Source organism: Brachyhypopomus gauderio, chromosome 1, assembly GCF_052324685.1.
Source record: "Brachyhypopomus gauderio isolate BG-103 chromosome 1, BGAUD_0.2, whole genome shotgun sequence".
Classification (NCBI taxonomy): domain Eukaryota; kingdom Metazoa; phylum Chordata; class Actinopteri; order Gymnotiformes; family Hypopomidae; genus Brachyhypopomus; species Brachyhypopomus gauderio.
The window spans coordinates 23828196-23850189 of NC_135211.1; the positions used below are offsets into that span (position 1 = coordinate 23828196).

Sequence of the window (21994 nt, forward strand, 5' to 3'; positions counted from 1 at the left end):
TTACAACAGTTGTCACAAAGGTATCCTGAGCTTCCTGCTCTCACCCACTCTTTCAAGTTTCAAAAGTTTCACTTTTAAAAGTTTAGGCGTCTTTTTAATGTACTGCTTGAATGAGCCGTTGAAAGGAATAATATTCTTCATCCATTTTTCATTATCCAGGTCATGAGGAAATAGGTGCATAAAGAAATCTGCCAGTAACTGAACTATTACTAGGATGATTGATATCCGGTGTACTGGACTCATGCTTAATCATTGCTGCTTACATGTTTCAGGTTTGGTAGGTAGATATCATACGGTTTAATATCATAAGCACAGGGTGATCCAGCAGCAAAGTTAAAGAACCAGGCAATGGTCAGAACAGGCTTAGAGAATCAACACAGGACCAAGCAGGTGAAAAAACATAACCAAACAGTTCCAGACATAAAATAAAAATTCAGACCCATACAAAACAACACAGACGTACTGTAGCTTGGAGACGCGATGGCTAGGCAGAGTGAGACTTTGCAAAGGACAATACAAACTGATGGGTTTAAACACAGAGACATATTAGGAACAATGAGACTGAGCTGGAATCAATAGACCGGGGGATTGGGAACACACAGGAGGATTATGGGGAATGTAGAATGCAATCTTCTTTGTACGCTGGTGGGTTGCTAACATGTCAACAAAAAAAGCAATGTTTGAAAAACATGACAATTATACGGTTTCCTAGATGTTACCTTTGTGTGATATTTTACCCACCTGCAAAGGACTGAACAGGGTTCGCCGAAGTAGTTGGTGGTTCTGATCCAGATTCAGCCATGTGTGTAGATTTAATTGCATTTACAATGTCTTGCCAGTATCTATGGTATTTCTGAGCAGCATCCACAAAATATGCTTATATGCATCTTTGACATTAAAACAAATGCCTACCAAAAAGAGAAAATTTTAAATAGTTATCCACCATAGTGACCACCAAGCAGACACAGACCAGTCTCCTATAGCAGAAAAGGATTCAAGACCCATAAATGTCTTGTCTGGGTGCTTTCCAGCAACTTGCCATGGCTTGCAGAGTTTCTGAATGTCACACCTGTCCAGAATCAGTGATTTGCAGGGGACACTGCATGGCTGTAGTTGGATTCTAGCATTTCAAAATGGGGCATCTGCTCTGCTACCTTCTTTCTGCCAGTCATAAGAGCAGTGAGCCCAACCTTTTCCCTCTTGCTCTCCCTCTTATGGATTTGGTATCTTATCTCTTTACTTTTCCTTTGCAAACCCTCTCATTATTATTTGAGGAAATGTCTACATCTCTATTAGTGGTTTTTTGCTGCAGTGCCATCTTTTATTGTGAATGTGTTTACTGTCATCAGCCCAGTGAGACATAGAGGTTTGTGTTCAAGTAGGTACGCTGAACAGGGATCGATTCTGAAGGGCTATCTGGGGGTGGATGTGTGCCTCTGATTGCACTTCCTGTACTGCCACTCCGTCCTTCCCTGTTGCCTATGTAGGCGGTACTCAGCGTTTTTCTTCTCATGTCTTCGTTTTCTGACAGTCTGCTTTTGGTTAATGGATATGGATTGCCTTTGGCTTCGTTTGGATGCCAGTCCTTTCTTGTTATTATATGACTACAGTTACTGGATTTACCCTAATAAAGCTAATGAAGATGTCACTCATGTTGTGCCTGGCCTCTTTGATTTCTTCTTTTTCTCTTTTTCTTCTAACCTTTCTTCTTTACGTATTAAACATATTGTGCCTGCCAATCAAAACATGAAACACATTTGTAAACATGGATTAATGACAGTGCATTTGTTTACATGCATAATTTAAAGTGCAAAAAAACAAACATCTGAGTTCCAGTCCAGGCAGGAAGGCTGCTGGTGTGAACTCAAGGTCGGGTGTTGGGTGTGTGGGGTCTTAGGAGCCTTGGGTTCCTGGTTAACTGTGTGATGCCTTCTGGCCTTGTAAAAGCCTTCTGACCTCCAGCCCTGGGAGTCAGATTCATGTGTCATGTGTTTTGCTTCAATTCAGTGAGTGATCATGAGTCAGTATTACACAATAGATCAGAGCCTACTCAAAAACTAGGATTTCATTGCTTTCATTGCAAAACTAGAATGTAAAAGAAGATCAAACAAAAACAAAAATCAATGTCATTTTTTTGTTATTTAAAGTCAGCAACTACCACACTGAAACGTTTATGGTAGATGTTGTTAACTGCAAGGTATGCAAAGCATAAAAACCTTCAAATGTTGACCACAGAATTCTTCAGAACTCTCAGTTGGTGGTGGCAGCTTCAGTCTAAAAGATGGAGTCTGGGCCTCAACCTTTGGACACATCTGTAAATATTTGCATCTCATACTTAAATAATTGGTCTGCCTCTAGGTCTGTTATGGGCATTGGTGGTATAACAAATTTATGGTGGTATGACAATTCTGGGCATTGCCAACACGACCACATGGTGCCATAGGTTAATATTAGCTCACCCTGTGGATTGAACATGTTATCTCCTGAACCATCAGAACTTTGCACTTTGTCAGTGCCAGAGTGTCTATTAACAGGATGCCCTTCCCTGTCCTTCTAATACAGCCCAGTATGGCACTATCAGCTTCATTCTCCTGATCTCATTCTGCCCATTTTAACTTATGATGGTGGGACTGATAACATCCTAAAGGCTGCACAGGATACTGGGGATGCCTATATTCACAATTTAGTTTTTTTTTTTTTTTTTTTTTTTGACAATGTCTTGAATCCAACCCTACTATACATTTTAAAATGTACTGAGGTTTGCATTCACATGCATTCACATAGATGTCTGTCCATCCATAATCCCAAGAACTGAATTGAAGACACCTTCTCCAAAGATGTCCCAGTTAGCTTAACTTGACGAAATGTAACTTTTAGTCATTTTTTAAAACAAATTACTTTGGTTTTACATTAGAGATGATCTTATCCAGTTTGACATTTATCAGTAGACAATGTATGTGTGTCCTGTGACTCCAACCCTTTGCCCCATATCACTCCCAACCAGCATATTCTGATTTGGCAAACTCTAATTTTCACCTGTGAGACAATGTGCTTTGTCTGGTATCTGTATTTAAGCACTGCACCCATTGCAATGTGGCATTTATGAAAACCAAACTGATAAGATGACTAGAGGCCCCTTCTCTAAGGACACAATTCTCAATCATTTGTCCCTTCAGTTTACATAGATTTAAAGTCAAAGAAATGGGTTTATAAATTCTGGTCACCTCATTTTTTTACAGCAACTATTGCTCTGTGCTTCTAAGAAGCCGGAGGACTCCTTACATCTCACACTTAATTAAATAAACACAGCACTCTGCAATGACTTACATTCATAGCATATTTAATATTTTTCCTAGGACATTTGTTTCACCTTTCCTAGATCCTGGTTGATTCATTCATAGTGAACTTTACATCCAGTGAACAACTGAGAGGATTGAAAGGATGTCTTAATATTATATTAGCAAATATATTAGTTGCTCCTCATTTTATGAGCAATAGCAATAGGCCTACTGTGTGTTTTCTGCATTTTACTTCACTAACCTTTACTTTGCCTTCAAAAGCTAAGCAATCCTTCAAAAAATGTTCCTAATTATAATTCTGTGTACAACTACTTTCAATTTGTTATTGCAGTGTTCCTTTCACATTTAATGAAATCATGGCAATAAATATTGAGATTTTACCTTTTGTGTACAAACATATTGCCTGAAATTCTGTACTCTAAAACAACAAGTAACTGAACCCAAACTGGAAAACCTAAAGGTGAATGTTAAAAAATTTTGCATAGCAGCATATGCTCTACCTGGTAAAACATGAGACTGATGCACTGCTATTTATCTTACCAAACATGCTCTTCAACTAACACTCTAGTATGAGCAGGCATTTAGACAGGTGTTTGATCACCCAGTTTCAGAAAGCCAGACTGGAAGTGCTTTTTAAAGATGTCTTTCAGCTCTACAGCCGAGTTTGCTCCCAGTCTCTCCGTCCTCACATCTGAGAATGGCTGGACTGAGCAAAACTTTGAAGGCAACCGTGGATTGGGTGATGCTCTCCAAACAAAGTTTGGCTGTAGAAATGAATATCTCTCTCCCAACCCGTTCGTTCAGCTTGCTATCTGAGCTGGACATCTATTAATGGCAATGCTTTCCTGGCTCAGGATTAATCCTCAACCATCCACGGTTGATTTGAAACTAGAGGGTGAAGCCATGGAGACTGGCCACGCTAAAATTGCTAAAAGTTCAAACTCCCTCTAGTCCCCATGCAAAACCCATTAGCATTCGCTGGATTGAATTGGATGGTAGTTCCCTAGGTAATGAAAAGATTAAGGGGAAGACCAGATCCCTCGTCGTGTAAACTGAACTACTTCATACTAAGCCCATAAACTTTCTCTTCCCAAGTGCAGTCATAATTCCAAGGTGTTAAGCATTGCCTGGTTAACAGTCTATAATCCCACAATAACCTGGAAATATATCAATCTAACTGCATGAAAACTTCAATGTTCTGACACATGCATCTCCCTTTCATATCATACTGCTCAAAGGGTCCTGACACTACGAAGAATGTTCAGATTCTCTGCCCAGCTGAAGTAAGGTTAAAGCTTCTTCATTTTGCCCTTTTCATCCCTGCAACTGTGCCATTAACATTTTGAGCTCAGAGTTTAAAGCTGCACTCCCCAGCAGTAGAGCCCACATGTTGATGCTCCTGATGAGTCAGATGATGGAGGAACATGTGGAGGATGTTTCGGTTTAAGAGTGTCCTCACATTTCCTTGGTGGCATTCAGCTTCTTTTTGGAGAAAGAGGAATGGAGGGTTTTGAGTTGAAAAGATTTTTTAGACTTCACAAATTTGACTGCAGGTTTATCCAACGCTCCAATTCCAGGGCTGCAACTCTATCTTCTTCGCCCCAGGTAAGCCTAAATGGCTTGAGTGGAATAATTTCATGTCAGAGGGCTTTCAAATCCTGATGTGTCCCCACACTTCATCGTTCAGATCACATTCTGCAGTTTGTGGTAGAGATAGATGCTTCAGAGAATGTGATGGGTGCTATCATCTCCCACTGCCACAGGGACCATCCAGAGTTCAATTCGTGTGTTTTATTCCCCCAGGACGCTTAACCCAGCAGAGTTATATAATAATGTCAGAAATCAACTGTTTATCAAGGCAGTGGAGAAAGCAGAGGCTCTGGCTAAAAGGTGTTGCTCATTCCTGCACCAGAAAAGTCTTGAATTCATAGTTGAGTTCAGATTTTGCTCAAGCTTGCTAGATTTTCTAATTAGCAATCCAGGTAAAATTAGTGGAATCAACACAATCCAGGAAGCCTGAGCAAAATCCTGGTGAGGACTTTTAATCGCGGCACCTGGAATTGACAGCACTAGAATTTTCTAAAAATGTCTTGACTATGACATGCCAATAAATAGAGTGAATCCATGTCATGGCCTTTTTATTTAACTGATTTTAATTCCAGCTATTGTGCAGACCAGGCTCAAATTGCAATGTGGATGTCTAACCAAAAATACAAGATGATGTCTTGTAGCTTAGTCTAAACAGCCAATCTTCCTGTCAACCTGCATCTTAGCATCAGAATGTTGTGATGGTGTTACACACTGTCATCGTGGTATTTTACTCCCTACCCATGCAGAAGTAACTAATCTTGTGAGTCTACTCATTACATCAGCTCAAGTTACCTAGACATTCAGAAGATGTGTTAAACAGATTCTGGTGCCTTCATTTTACAATTATAATAATTACACAATACAGATGGCCTTGTCATGTCTGTGCTCAGTCTAGGACATTCTGTTTTTTGTCTGCTGGACTGTTTGAACTACACACAGTCATCGCCCATGTTCACACATTGTATTTGAACCAATCACCAAGCCACAGAAGTCCCAAGTCCCACAGGCTTTTCCAAAGCCTGTAATTTGGTGCACTCTCTGTCTGCTGTGCTTGAAAGGCGTACATATCACTCCCCATATGAGTGTAAGCCATTCTTTAGGGTACCACCCAGAGACAAACATTTAACAGAACAACCAAACCAGGAAACTGCAAGCTGACCAAAGATGCCAGTCACAACAAGCCCCAAGGCCTAGACGCACTGGTCCATATATATATATATATATATATATATATATATATATATATATATATATATATATATATATATATGCATATGCTATTCTACTCACACCATTTGCCACTTGGTGGTGATTTTAATTTACAAAGATATAGAAAGAAACAATGCAAGTCTATCATCAAAACTCCTCATGCAAGGAGGTTTAAAATGCTCATGCAAGCATTTTAGGAATAATTATGTTTTCTAGATTTCAAGTGAGTCTTTGGCAGTGTATTGCGACTCTAATCTGTTCATGTTAGCTAGGGTTACATTTCTGAGTACCAAAGTATTTTTGTATGTCACTCTGATACAAACATCTACTAATTCCACTAATTGGTTTATGATTATTACATTCTTTGACAGTAGCCAATGATGTGATATACACCTTCTGAAACTTAACCAAACAAACATAAGCATCCACAAAAAGAATTTTCCATGCTGCTCCTGTAAGCGGGAGACTCATCCCAGAGTCAGACCCAGGGGAGCAGGGCAGGGCAAACAGGGTGAGCCGGGGGGAAAGCAGACTGTTGTAACCCCCAAACAGTACAGTGCAAAAGGAAAACTAAAGTTGGCAAAAAGGTTGGCTTTCCAAAATGAGAGAGGGAAAGAACACCAACTGAATCCAAAGGGCTAGAAGAAATCTGGCAAAGGCTTGAAAAGATATGACTCAAGGCTTTTGGGAGGGGAAGAGAGAAAAAGAGACCCAGGAGGAGGTTCTTGAGGCCTCCACCAAAAATACCGGCCTTGTGTATAAGAACACTGAACAACCAGAGGCTGTGAGCAGTGCTTAAGTAGACAGGTGTAGCTCATTGCCCGTGATTCCCTCTACGTCACATATGTCAAAGTCAAGGCCCGCGGGCCAGATCTGGCCCGCGAATTGATTATCTATGGCCCCCTGGATGATATTAATTACCATTAGAACCGGCCCTCAGGCCACAGCCGCCCGATGGTGTTTTGCACGCACAAACACTACATTCCCCACAATGCAACGGTAGCCCGTGAAGTCACTGCAGCGCACACAAGCGGCAAGGGTCTGCGCGGCGAAAATGACGTAATCGCAGTGGCTCCGCCCGTGCACGAGGGCGTCGCACGCTGTCGATTCGCAAGGTCGTGCACCTCTCGAATTTTGTAACTGCGCGCACCAGTTAAACTTAATTAAGTTAAATATTTATACATATAGTCGAAATAATTCGCTTTTTTATTCACATTATTTAATGGTTGTTTATTTTCAAAACGCCCAATCTTAACGTCTTCACGTTCTCTCATGTTTCGCCCTGGAATTACAAGAGGCTCGTATTTGTTAACGTAATACAAGAGAACTGTTCAGTCAGACAGCTATTTGTTGTGAAACGAAGTCGTTACAATTTCAAGCATTTTCAAGCACTTTAGCCTAAATTCCAGCACTTTTCAAACCTTTATTACTTTATTCATTTAATGTACAGGACATGTTTTCTTTGAAGGAAGTTTGTTTTTATCTGTTTGCTTGTTGAAAAATGTTTTCAATTGAAATTACTGACAGATCCATAAGAAAATATTGCTTTATTCATTTAAGCATTAAATAATATACACTGTGTTAGGTCTTGGTTCAATAGGCTATGTGCAATCATTTCAATATGTTTTAATAAACATTGAACCAGTCCGGCCCTCGGCTTGTAGCAAATTTGTTTTTTTGGCCCTCGGTGTATTTGACTTTGACATCCCTGCTCTACGTCAACCTGGTGGCCAAAGGTTGCCTAACAGAAAAGCGCAACCCTGAGCTGCTCCACAGAAATGAATGAATTAATGAAAACGAATGAATTTCAGACTTCTACCACACTCACTAGGCATGTTTTCCATGCCATAAGGTTACATGGAAAGCCCTTCCTACTCATTAATAGTCTCAGTAATGGTAGTTTATTGGCTATTAAAATTGAATGACAGGGCTACTTCAACTTGCTGTGGTGCTTTTTTCCCGTCAATGTTATACCAAAAGTTTAAATTTTAATGAAGGAAAATAAGGGATATTCAGCTCATTAACGTAAACCATTTCAGGTTATGTTACTACGTGAAATTTCTTTTTCAACTGACTTCGACGCCTTGCCAACGTAACGTACAGTGCAGGTCCCCAGTCTGATTAATGGGAGGGCTGTGTCAGTAAGGACACCGGACACAAAACCAGAGTTGTATCAAAATGCAGACTTGATCCCCTGTGGTGACACTAAGGAGGGAGCAAATTATTAGTGGTACATTGGCAATTTATTTAATCAGGTTGCAATTTGAACTAGCTGGAAATGATAGAAAAATACCAACTAATCATTTTTTAGGTTTACTCCTAAGCTTTGGAATAGACTGCTAAACAGATGAACAGTTTCACTGGAAATTTTTCGTTCGCGGTGCATCACATTCTTGATCACCAATGTGGCTGCTTCACTTAATTTAAAGGAAAATCACATAATTTAAAGGAAAGGAGAGTCGTTTAGAAATAAGACTGATATTTGGTAAGACATCGCCCTCTGATGGTCATTGGGAGTACAGCTAAAGTGTGACACCTGCTTATTGTAATCGCTCATAAAACCAGAAATCTATACCTTATCTAAACAGATAGTACTAACTCTCTCGCACATCTGTTTGCAATGTCTTAATAGGAATTAGACTCTTTATCAATGAGCATTAAGTGTCTTTACATTAATGTATTCGTTTTGTGTTTCTCAGTATTTGTGGCTTATATCTTAGTTTAAGTTTGGGCTTCTATCATGATTAGTTCCAGACTGTTCCTGCTTTGTTGAACTTGTGCAATAATGTAGAATGAATCATATCTTGTATATCACTGGGCTGAATATTTGAAGTTCCATTAAGTCCTGAGACGGGTGTCAGAATGTGCTTCTATGTTTCACTCATTTTTCACTTCACCAAATAATGTCATAAAATAAATGCCAATAAAGTATACAAACAATCCAATACACATGTGCTCTCTCTCTCTCTCTCTCTCTCTCTCACACACACACACACACACACACACACACAAACAAACACACACACACACACACACACACAAACAAACAAACAAATAGATTTATGCAAAAATGATAAAAGCCCAGTTTTAACCACACTTTTCGTGTCGTGTCATTTCTACCACAGCATAATGGAACGAACTCCACATGGCTTTGGCATACTGAATGAAGTGAGACGAGGGATGCCAACAGGATGTTTTAATGAAAGGCTTAGTCACTGGGTGATGGGGATCTGTAGGGGTGGAAGGTTCCCATTCCTGTTTCTTCTGATCTGTGCAGTCTTCCTCCAACCCTAATCACTACAGCACTTCTGTGATTGGGTGATGTGGAAGAAAGATGACTCTTGGAGTTGATCGGAAGGCTTCTTTGGATATAAGGCCTTCTGAGACTGGTGAGATTGGTGACTGGCAGAAGTGGCTTTGTGCCACGTAGTTTGCTGCTTCATCCCTTGGCTTGGTAGAAAGGTCAGCCATGTGACTTTCACAATGTCCTTCAGGGTAGGAAATGGAAATGGTAAGCCAGCAAGTCTCTCACTGGTACAAGAACACTGTTCCAAAAATCCAGCAGGCTGTGGTAGAACCTACAAAGACTTCTCTTGAGCAAAATCATCTGCTAGATTACTTGCAGGATCCACATATTTCCAGATCTTCAGATCAGTATAGGTCTGCGCTAAATGTCCTAATAGCCCTTTCACTCAGGGGGAGGAGGGCCAATCTGCCAGTGATGCTCAACATTCTGGATCAGTTATGATGATGATGGTGATGATGATGAGGAAGGAAATATGCAAACCAGTGAGCAAATTTAATCTCTGGTTATCTCATCAAATAAGGAATAAAGTATGTATTTAAGAAACACCTCATGGATGCCCTGGGACGCATCCTCCGTCATAGGGTGTTTCGGGTCTCACAACATCATACACCCTCACCCAGGCGACCCAGCCGGGGGTGATCAGGTCCCGACTTGCATCCCAGTAGCAGCCCACGGATCTGCCCTTTTCATCCAAAGCCACCGGGTGGCCTTCTCAGTGGCTTCGCTTGCGGACTTGATGGCCCTCTTCTTTGCTGCTCCTATGATGCCCAAGTGACTCAAGACCTTGCACAGAGACCTTCCTGCAAATCCCCTGCAGCCTACCTCTATGGGCTCATAGAAGGTCCTCCAGCCTCCCTCCCTGCACTCCTCTACCTGTTCCTGGTACTTAGCCCTCTTTCTCTCGTTGGCCTCCTCAATGCGTTCTTCCCAGGGCACTCTTAACTCCAGTATGATCAGCTGTTTTGTTAACTACAGCAGGCTTAACTGTGGAGAGTCATCAGAATTAATCTGTCTCATGTCCTGTATACAAAGTAATGTCATCAAAGTGATGCCATCACACCAAATCACATGTGCAGAATCTTTAGACTTTTCATACAGTGACAATTCCTTATTAGTAATGTTAGTAATGTTAAGACTCTTAGAAATGACTGAATCCAGTGTGTGCACACTAACCCTAGGTCATGACCTCGGGTGTATAGGCTATCCTACATTCTGTAAAAGAACAAAAGTACAGATAAGAGAGAGATAAGATATCAAAAAGTGTCAAATAACGGAAAAGATGTTTTGGTATTATTGCCCTTGGTATCATCTTAGTGTTTAAATCAACATTTATGATAAAAAAAAGTGATAATCGACAGAGACAGTTCAGTGAAATCATCAGTGAACTTTGCACAGGGCTTTGGAGGACTGTAAATTATTTGAAATAAGGCTGTGGAAGTATAAAATAGGTGTTCAAAAGAAATAAAGTTACCTAGCAAAAGCTTGTTTTGAATTAAGCACTCCTTCTCCACTCTGACCAGTTCAAAGTGTAAAAATTATCAATGGTGATTTTGCTAACTGCAAAAAACCTCACTGCAGCCCACTGCATCTTTTCAACACAGTGCAGCCCAGACCCAGAACCGCACTCAGACCACCTTGCTTCTATCTGTTACGCGGGGAGGAGGCAGTCATGACTAGGCACGTTGCGGTCAAACATATAGCCGGGCTAGGGCTACCCACCGCTCTGGGCACGTGTGATTCACAGCCTCCTAGTAATCACTAGTGTGTGTGTGTGTGTTCACTGCACAGATGGGTTAAAAGCGAAGGACAAATTTCGATTGCAGTGTAAAAATCACAATTGACAAAATATGGCACATTTACATTTACACACCCACGGAAATACAAACATGGTCATAACCAGACACAGACGACATAAACACACGCCCAAAAGGAGGGGTCCGGAGCTGTTCCGTGACACTATCGCTCATAGTTTTGGACATATTCATGTCATTATATACTGTATAGCCTAAAGAAAGAAATTGGATCCCCTCTATTTATTAAGAAATAATATATACTTCATCTGGAATTCTAAAAACACATCCAGTGTAAAATATACTTAAAACATAACAATCTTAACTTCAGCATAATCATGCTTTTAATTTGGGAAACAAAACATGTTCACATTTTGTTACACAGTGTATTATTATAACTGTATATAGCTGTACCACTGCCTTCTCCTCAGACACAGTGATTTTATAGGATAATTTACAAGAAAATATTTATTGGCCAGAGATTTGATGCTAAGAAGATCCACTTTGTACTGGTAATGGATGTGCTACGGATTTCACCAGCCGTTAGTATCATCTCATTTCGCCCCAGTGCAAATCAAAACAAGCTATCGGTGCTACGTTCATCAGTGTTATGTAACCTGCTGCTGTTATCAGCACTTCATTACTGAACATCCTGTGCTCTTTACCAATGGCGATAAAGGGCAAGGCTGCCACTGACGGAGTTGGACAGATCGTGCACAGAGGGATGAGGATGGTAGAGAGAGGACTGCATGCTTTGGATGAACCCTGCAGGCTCACATATCAGGACAAAGGAGGATGTTTGGATAGTGATGTCCCATTACCAGGGGAAGGGGGGGGGGGCTGCACATTAAATCATTGTGAGATGCTGATGGGTTGCTGAGGATGAAAAGAGAGTTTTCACTTCAATCCTGTTTAGGTCGATACCATCAAGACTAAAAAAATCTCTGTGCCCCAGAAACAGATATAATTTTTCATTGTAATTGAGTTCTTGTGAGGAATAATTTTGACTGAGCTATGTGTCATGACTCAGCAGACATTAGTTCATCAGGCCAGAGTCTAGTAGTTCAGTCTGCTAACAAAAGCTGTCTTCACCTTCTTGTGTGTAGTGAACTGTTCAGTGCAGTCATTTTTCAATTAAACAGTTATGTCATCCTGCCAGCCATGACTAGAGTGTATGTAGTCTTGCAATACCTGCTGATACCTAATCAATTTTTTATTTTTTTATCTAATTTATTGTTTGGTCTCATTTCAAATTTTGTACATTTTATGTAGCATACATTCTGATTTATTCTGCAGAAGATCGGTAAAGCTGGACAGCTATGGTGACTGATTAGAGACCTAGGGTTAGGGTTAGGATATTGTCTTTGACCTCTGAATGAGACAGATCTTCACCTTCTTTCCTCCAGCAAGGCATCCCTTAGTGCTGAGTCTTCGTCATCATCATCATCATTATTATCATCATCATGTGTGCTGTTGCTATTTACTGGGGGGACCCTAACTCCTACCCAGCCAAGGCAATCTGTCTTCTTACCATTACTCTCCAGGTTGGTATTGCAGCAGAGATTCCTCTCCTGGCCTGTCCACTTCAGTTCCAGGTCCACAGAGTCACAGTTTATCCCATCAAACCCACTGGCAGGACTGTAGAGACTGACTCATTAGGCATCAAACAAGTAGCTGTTTGGTGCAAAACACCAAGTCAATCATCTTGAGTCTTAACTGTACCACTGCATTGAAATCCCTTGATCTAAGTGGACTTGAGCTGACATACCATAAGACTGAATAGAATAGATTTCTATTCTTTAAGTAAACATACTAATGTTAAATTTAGTATGTAAGCCATCTATCTCTCATCCAGTCTCCAGTAATCTTGTAGATTCTCCTCCTTGACTACAGAGGGCACTGTCACTCCAGTACTAACTCACTCTCACATCTGTTTGCAATGTCTCATAAGGAATTCTATTTATAGCCTGTGTTTGACTTTCTTTAGTGTAGTTGTATCAAGCTTTACTCCTGCCAGTCATTTTGTTTTCTCTGGTTTTTTGTTTGTAGACATGCTAGCACAGAAGATAATGAAATAATTGACCCCAAATAGAAAAATGTATTTTGTCAATCACTGTGTATTTTTCATGGCATTTGTCACACCTGGCTTCACACTCACCTGTCAGTCATGTCTTTGTTTTCATTTTCCATGTGTCACTGTGTTTCGATATCTGTGTCCACACCTTGTAATTTGTAACTCCACCCTCTCTTATTGGTTTCATGGTGTCTCTTTTAGTGCCCTTTAGTGCCCTGGGTTCTTCTTTGCTGGTCCCCCCCCCCCCCCCCCCCCCGAGTCTTTGTAGTAATCTTAGCCTGTGTTTGTTACTTAGCCTGATTAGTTGGTTCTCTGTTGCTATGTGTGTTTCGTTGTGTTATTGTTATGATGTCATCTCTCACCCTACGTGTTGGCCATGTGACCTTGGAGTGAGGCGTGCACATCTGCCTCGCAATCACTACACAAGCATTACAACATTCATGTTATTGCATTGTCTAAGGATTCATAAAAATCATATACAACCAAATGGAACTCATAGAAGAGCCAATACACTGAAATATGTCATTACAAAATATAACAGTTATGGCCAAAAACCTCTCAGAGATAGAAGCGTAATTACTTTGTGAAGACCCATTTTTAGTTATTTTTTCACTTCAGTGAACAACTGTATGTGTAAGGATTATATGCTCATGCTTAGTGAACCAGCAATGATTACTAACAAGTAGTAAATGTTTCCAGCTGAACAACTCATTCATAGAAATGCTGAAGAGTATGAGTATAAATACCTTTTAATAAGAGTATAATATGCATTTAGGCACAATGAGATCCAGAGTGCAGTGTCCGTCAACATAGAATATATATTCAATATAAAATCAAAGAGATAAATGAGCTTTGAGATCAGTCTCTGACTCTTTTGACTAAACACAGAGCTCAAAGGTTGGTTCCGCAACGCTTTTATAACTGCCAATTTCATAGATTTGGTAGCCAGTCCACAAGGATGTGTTATGTAAAAATATAGTCAACCATTTCAGGAATCCTTTCGTAAACAGGTAGGGACTGATTGGAATTATTACAGCTCTTCTGATATTATCTTATGATATTTATATCATTAGTACATGTGCCAGGTGTTGGATTAGAAGGAGTGTTATCCAAATTATGGATTATATATGTGTAGGTGGATTACCATGTTATATGTATTATGTGTAGGTGGATTACCATGTTATATGTATTATGTGAATGTGTAGGTGGATTACCATGTTATATGTATTATGTGAATGTGTAGGTGGATTACAATGTTATATGTATTCAGTGAATGTGCAGGTAGAGTACTTTTATATGTATTGTGCTGTGTATGCTGGTAATACATTTTAGTGTCTAAAACTATATAAAACAGCAGCGATGTGCACACATTAAAATGAGCTATAGGGTTAATCTGAAGAGTGCAGTAGTACAGGAGGTAGTTCAGATACTTCTACAGCTACCCTGATCTACTTATGCAAAAGGCAAGCGCGTTTCACAAATGCTTCTGGTCTCTGCAAAGCTTTTATATTTGCATTTGACAGACACCCATTTGACAGACACCCATAAAACACACCTCTGCAAAGTGAACTGTGAATCACTATTACAGCCTGTGTTTCCTGGGGATCAAACCCATGTCCTCAGTGTTAACTATACCCTGAGGATCAAACCCATGTCCTCATTGTTACCTAAACCCTGGGGATCAAACCCATGTCCTCAGTGTTACCTATACCCTGACGATCAAACCCATGTCCTCAGTGTTAACTATACCCTGGGGATCAAACCCATGTCCTCAGTGTTACCTATACCCTGAGGATCAAACCCATGTCCTCAGTGTTACCTATACCCTGGGATCAAACCCATGTCCTCAGTGTTAACTATACCCTGGGATCAAACCCATGTCTTCAGTGTTACCTATACCCTGGGATCAAACCCATGTCCTCAGTGTTACCTATACCCTGGGATCAAACCCATGTTCACAGTATCACAAGCCCCAAAAATGTTTGAGCAGCCAAGTGGCTTAATCTCTATCAGGGTTGACGAATACTGTTCACCCAGTTAAGGTTTCTACTTACATGACCAGTTTGAGAGTGTAGCGGAAAGTCCCTTTGGTCATTCCCAAACTGATGGATGTACGTAAGAGTATACAGCAGGATCAGAGAGGAGAAAAAACTGCTCCAGAAAGTTATATGACCCAACAAAAAGCTTGATCAGCTCATACAGTGGAATCATACATCAGTGAGGTCCGAGCACCCAAATATTGAGTGCACCTTACCAACACAACTTCACCAACTGAAGCAAGGATTATGAAGAATAGGTTTTAGTTAAGTTCCATTAATTCTACAGTTTCTGTATCACTGCATTCACTTCACTCTGCAAAACACCATGGACATACATTGCCAATTACCTTTTTAACAGATGTGCTTCCATCCAACAAACAAAATGGCTATCCTGCTCAATACAGACCATTCCTCTCGTTTGATTCAACTCCCCAAATTCCAACCTCTATCATGTCTCAGGTGAAAAATGTCTCTCCATCTTCTGGTATGTGCATCTAAACTGCTCTTTCTCTCTCTCACCATTCAGGGCAACCTAGCCATCAAATTCAATAGTGCAGTCTGCAGTCCGAACATTTTCCTTTTATAAGCTTTTAGTATTTCCACATTATCTCAGCTAAGTAGAAATAGTAGTAGATAACAGACAACCATAATTTCTAGAGAACAGTTGTAACGGGATGAAGAAGGGAGCAGGAGGCAAGTATGTCAGCAGCACGTCTTTAACGCCCACCACCCAAAACACCTCAGAACCAGGAGCTAGATCGCAAACTCAGTGGGAGTGAAGAGGACGCCGGGGGAGCCAGAGTGGCAGAAAGAGAAGGGCAAAAACTAGGCACAGGTGCAGGTGATGATGGTGTCAGTAGTGTTGAGGGGAGGGACCAGCTCACAGTGTCAATTGTGTGATCTATAGTGTCAAAAGCAGCACTGAGATGAAGTAGTAAAAGCAGGAAGACACGGTGCTGGTCTCTGGCCAGGAAGTAATAATTTACCAGTATTTCCAGTACTGAAATGAAATTTCAGCCGTGTCTTTCTTGGTTTCTTAACCTTATGTAACACTAATAACTCTTTAACTGAATTTTGAAGTATATTTACTCAACTAAGCATTGATTAAATCATGTGATAGAAAAATAATGTGCAAAATTATTTCAAGAGCTTCTTGTGTTAATGTTGATCTCATGAATGTCTCATGAACTGTTTCCTTTGAGATAACAACCCTCATAAAGTGATTAGGTAGAAGACACATGTGAAGATGCTCACTGTTGTTACAAGTACAAATGCATTAGGAAATTTACTCATAGAACAGTATTAATCTTTACATTCTACAGGATCTAAACTTTTTTAGATTAAAAAATATATAATTTATGCTTTTATTTAAATTTATATGATTTACACATTTCAACATTTTGTTAAAATATCAAAACCATCACATAATGAGATGTAAACCTGGTATCTCGTTATTATTTAATGTTTAATGTTTAACTTTAATGTTTATTTAATATTGTCTCATAAAACAATATTAAATCAATAATATTTTGGCAAAACTTGCATGAGACACGCAAGTTGTCAGTTTACTCTATGAAGCATCCTACACAAGAGCAAAGCATATATATATACTATTAGACAGAAGAAAGTGTCCAAGCAGGAAACATAACAATGTGTTTCATTTTGTGCAATGATTGAAGCTACACAGGCGACAGCACAGCTGATCCAAGCTATCTGTAGTATAACACATGGAGAGATTAGGAATCTAATTTGTTTCATGTATGTTTTAATATGGCAGCACTAATTTTATGTCAATTATATTCTTTTCTCCATGAGTTGGAACAGTTCAAAGGTGGGGCAGGACCCTGTACTGTGTCAACATGATATGATTCTGTAGGTATTTCAGTCCACAGTCTACAGTAGATATCATATCTTTGAATGTTCTAATAAACGTTTCACCTTTAATCTGATTAGAAAACAATTGAGTTCAGGAAGTCAGTTATTTAAGCTCAGTGGTCTTCAAACATTTGTCTTTCCTGCTGTCGGTTATTCCAAGGAGAAGCAATAGTACAACTGATATACGAGATTATACTGGTCTCAAAATGGCCAGACTACCTCTTCTAGCAGGTATTTAAAAATATTCTGTGTTTTCAATTGTCTAATTGATATTTGGATTTTGATCATTTGATAATTGCCTTTTCTGACCTGACGCCTCCATTTTGACTAGGCTTGTGCTTGGTGCTATGCCATTTCAGTGAGTAACAGAGGATTTATATATATATATCATATATATATACATATACTGTATATATATCAGTCATCCTCTGTTGAACTTCTTCCTGCATAATATAATGGATTTCTGACTTTATTATGCAGCATATTCCGAGGAACTGGGATGTTATTTCACCAACTGGTCCCAGTACCGACCTGGTATTGGGAAGTACATGCCTTCCAATGTGGATCCCTTTCTCTGCACCCATCTGTTCTATGCCTTTGCTATGATTAACCATGCTAATGAGATCATCACATATGAATGGAACGACGAGACCCTTTATGCCGCATTCAATGGCTTAAAGAGCAAGTATGTATGATAAGCAGATTCACAAATGTGTAGCCTCTGATGAAGGTTGTCACTTGTCAGTTAGCAAACAATATAACCAATCAAATAAAATACCATACTAATTAAATATGAAAACCAGCATTTACAATATTTCCTTAATCCATGCAGGAATCCTGCTCTTAAAACTCTTTTGGCTGTTGGTGGATGGAATTTTGGATCATCCCAGTCAGTATTATGAATTCTATCACTTCACAAATAACCTTCAAGTACCTTCAAGTACCAGTTTATATCCTGTGGAACTGGTTAACAGTTATTCAATATGCAATGCAACTCATGTAAATGGTTAAAAATCAATCTCAGGTTCTCCATCATGGTGTCCTCTGCTGAAAACCGTCAAAAGTTCATCCAGTCCACCATCAAGTTTTTGAGGACACATGGATTTGATGGTCTGGACTTGGACTGGGAATACCCAGGTTCCAGAGGCAGTCCTCCAGAGGACAAACAGAGGTTCAGCTTGTTGTGTAAGGTAGGTCTGATAACTTAACCCTAGTCTCTAAACTGTGTTCATTTAAGTGTACGATAACATTCCTGTTGTTATTCTCATCTCCTGGTTCATTTGTTCAGGAACTGTTGGAAGCTTATGAGGCTGAGAGCCAAGCTACTGGGCTCCCTAGACTCAGGGTTACTGCTGCCGTATCAGCCGGCAAAGGGACAATTGATGCTGGATATGAAATAGCTGAGATTGGCAAGTAGGTGGTGAACTAACATAATTCACAGACACAGTACTTTATACCGTTTCAAATCTATAAATAATTACAATACTGGTGAGTAAAGAATCAAAACAGCTGCAGAGACTTTGTTCACTCTTCATGACATAACATGGAGTCTGAAACTCTAGGTATCTTGACATCATCAACGTTATGACCTATGATTTCCACGGAACCTGGGAGAGATTTACAGGACACCACAGTCCCCTCTATCAGGGGTCTAAGGATGAGGGAGATCTCATTTACTTCAACACGGTGAGAACTCTGTCAGGAATGAAGTTTTTCCAATAGGACCCATGTCTTGATTTAAATATCCTACGCTCATTTTAGTGATTTAAAAGCTTAAAAGATTAACTTATTAGCAGCACTAATGTGTCACTACATATTTTTAACCTAACCAACACCCACCGAATCCTGAATTGACGTTTGTTCCTCATGTTAAGGATTATGCCATGAGTTACTGGAGGGACAACGGTACCCCTGTGGAGAAACTGAGAATGGGGTTCACCACATATGGCCGTACCTTCCGTCTGACATCGTCAGATAGTGGAGTGGGAGCTCCAGCCAGTGGACCTGCATCTGCTGGCATCTACACCAGAGAGGCTGGTTTCTGGGCCTACTACGAGGTACTTGGCAAAATGACCGCAAAATGCTTTGAAGTAACATTTTTCTCCCAAGCAATTGCTTTATGATGTTTCTTCCCCATAGATCTGTGGCTTCCTTGAGGGGACTAAACTTGAGTGGATTGGGGATCAGAAAGTACCCTATGCTACCAAGGGTGGTGAATGGGTTGGCTTTGACACCAAAGACAGCTATGAAACCAAGGTACCTTATAGTATGCATAGCAGTAGTTTGAATTTTTTAATGGGAAATAATGGAATTGAAAATAGACCCACATATTTCCCATAGGAAGAACATTTTAAACAAAATAAGTGCCCTAATCAAATTATTCAATTTTTTGGCATCCTGACTGCTTATCTCATTCTCCTGCATAGGTCCGCTATCTGCAGGAGAAGAAGTTTGGAGGGGCTTTCGTCTGGGCTCTGGATCTGGATGACTTTGCTGGTCAATTCTGTGGACAGGGGAACCATCCTCTCATGAGCCACCTGCGAAAGCTACTGGACATCAGTAAATTGATTGTATTTTTTCTTCTAATAAATCTTCATATTTTTTCTTCTAGAAGACACGGAATACTATATTCTGAATTTCTCACAAAATATTTTTTCAGAAGTGCCTCCAACGCCTCCACCTCGACCCACAACTACCCGCAACCCTAATGACACGACCACCTTAAAACCCACCACAACCACTACAACTACCATACATGAACCTGGAACTGGATTCTGTGCTGATAAGCCCGACGGCATTTATGCCCACCCTGAAGATCAAACTAAATTCTATGAGTGCACTATGGGTAAAACATTTGAGAAGCATTGTGGAAGTGGAACAGTGTTTAATGATTCCTGTAAGTGTTGCACCTGGGCTAAGCATTAGTCCATTAGTAAAGAAGGAATGCCATACATATTATGGATAAGTTTGTATTCAGCTTTGTTGCTTTGTAGCATGAATAAAATCAAAAAGCTAAAATATTACATGTAATCAGTTGAGCTTATCCATTTTTCGTGTTATCTGTGATGACGATTTTGGAAAATTAACATCATAGGCCTGCCTCCCAAAGGCATCCACAACTTGTTAAACAGAAACATAGAGAAAAACAAAACAGGAAACACACTGTAACAGGGATCAGAGCAAAGCCGAGTCCAGATAAAGCACAATGTGTAAAACCATTAAATCACCTCTTATTATTTTACAGCCCTCATTCATTTGAATGTTGTAGGTAATGGTCCATTGGGATTAGTAATGGGGAACATTCAGTGTGTACTGTACAGAAATTGCAACTGTACAGAAACTTTGACTTTTACCATTAGTTCTTTTTTTCTTTGCTCAAAAGAACAGTAAATATTCTATTAACAGTGTTTTATACTTGAGATTCAATTTTATTAATTAAATAATTAAAGAAATTGCTTGCCTCTAGGTGCATCTGAAAAGTGTGTAAATTGTTGGTTTATTGTATTACTTCTTCAGTGGTAACAACATTATATTAGTAATTTGTTGGTTTAATTATTTGCCTGTCTTTGCTGATTTTACTATTCATCTTATCTCTTATGTAAAGTAGTTATCTTTATCTTATAGTACTTCATTTGCACCTGCAAAAAAAGCTCTTTGGGGTTATGGAAAGAATGTCTCTGTCCCTTTGTCATGTATTTTATTGCATTGACCTATAAGCTGTGCTGGAAATGAATAAAAAGTGTGAAATAAATAAATGTAATTGCTATGTGTAATTTTCATGCAGGGTCCATGGGAGGCTGAGGACAGTGTAAGGAAAGGGTCAGGTGCTGATGCCTATGTGTACTCTGACCTTCACTGCATAGCTCACACAGTCAACGCTCCTCTCCTGGCTGACCTGATGTCAGACAAAGTGACAGAGAGACAGTTAGGCAGACAGACAACATGCCGCACTGCTGTAATGCTCTTTGTAGAAATAGTGTTAAGTTAAGGATATCAACATGTTCCTTGGCTTGGGTAAGACATTGATTTGATAACAATATACTGAGCAAAGAAACATTCAGTCTGTGAATACACAGCACAGGCTGTGTTTTTGAAATGGATCTTTGAAACATAAATTCATGTGAAATGCAATGCTGGCTCTGTAATGTATACATCACCAGTAAAGGTTTAGGTACAGTTGTTAAAACCCAGGGTTTCCAGCTTTTACTATGATTGTCAGATTCATAACTGATTGTGTAACCCTATAATGTGAACTGACTTATTCCAGTCTCTTTTCTGAGGTGTGGGAAGGAAAAATTGTCGGGTTACAAATAAAGGAATTTCTCTTTATTTCCAGCCGAACAGCTCAGTACTGGAAAAAACTCGTAGCGCCACTACGCACACACTCTTCTCTCGTGCGAGCACAAGGTCAGCCCCTCAGGTGTGCCTTAATTAGTCCCCCCACTGGGAAGTCAGCCCATCGGAACTAAAATGAACCAAACTGCAGTACAGTGCTACGGAACTTGTATAATATAACGTATAACATATTGCATCACCTCACATTTTACCCATACATTTTAACTATTAATTTTAACTATTAAATTAACTCTGAATAATAAACATATATAGGCCTATATATATCCATCCCCCTCACAATTGTAATCTCCACCATGAGCTTCACTCATCCTCCATAACAAATATAAATTATTACTAGTAGTAATGTGGTGTATGTAGTTATTATACAATTACTATATGCGAAGATTAGCCTATTTTTTCTGTTAGCCAGATGCAACATTGTCAACGAAAAATACTTTATATAAAACATAATGTTG

At 39.7% G+C, this 21994-nt stretch overlaps 1 protein-coding gene across 1 annotated transcript; it reads left to right on the forward strand.

Annotated features, from left to right (window-relative positions):
• Positions 1-17389: 17389 nt before the first annotated feature.
• On the forward strand, positions 17390-20108 carry LOC143527052 (acidic mammalian chitinase-like). The gene is made up of 11 exons (XM_077021960.1): positions 17390-17414; positions 17515-17541; positions 17664-17868; positions 18016-18072; positions 18208-18373; positions 18472-18596; positions 18746-18869; positions 19058-19240; positions 19323-19439; positions 19610-19742; positions 19843-20108. The coding sequence occupies exons 1-11, from the start codon at positions 17390-17392 to the stop codon at positions 20106-20108; spliced, it is 1428 nt and encodes a 475-aa protein (XP_076878075.1).
• The last annotated feature ends 1886 nt before the right edge of the window (positions 20109-21994 follow it).

Coding starts and splice junctions, on each gene's coding strand:
- LOC143527052 (XM_077021960.1), top strand. CDS start 17,390: ATGGCCAGACTACCTCTTCTAGCAG. Junction 17,542..17,663: donor CTTGGTGCTATGCCATTTCA/GTGAGTAACAGA, acceptor TTTATTATGCAG/CATATTCCGAGGAACTGGGA. Junction 19,440..19,609: donor AAGACAGCTATGAAACCAAG/GTACCTTATAGT, acceptor TCTCCTGCATAG/GTCCGCTATCTGCAGGAGAA.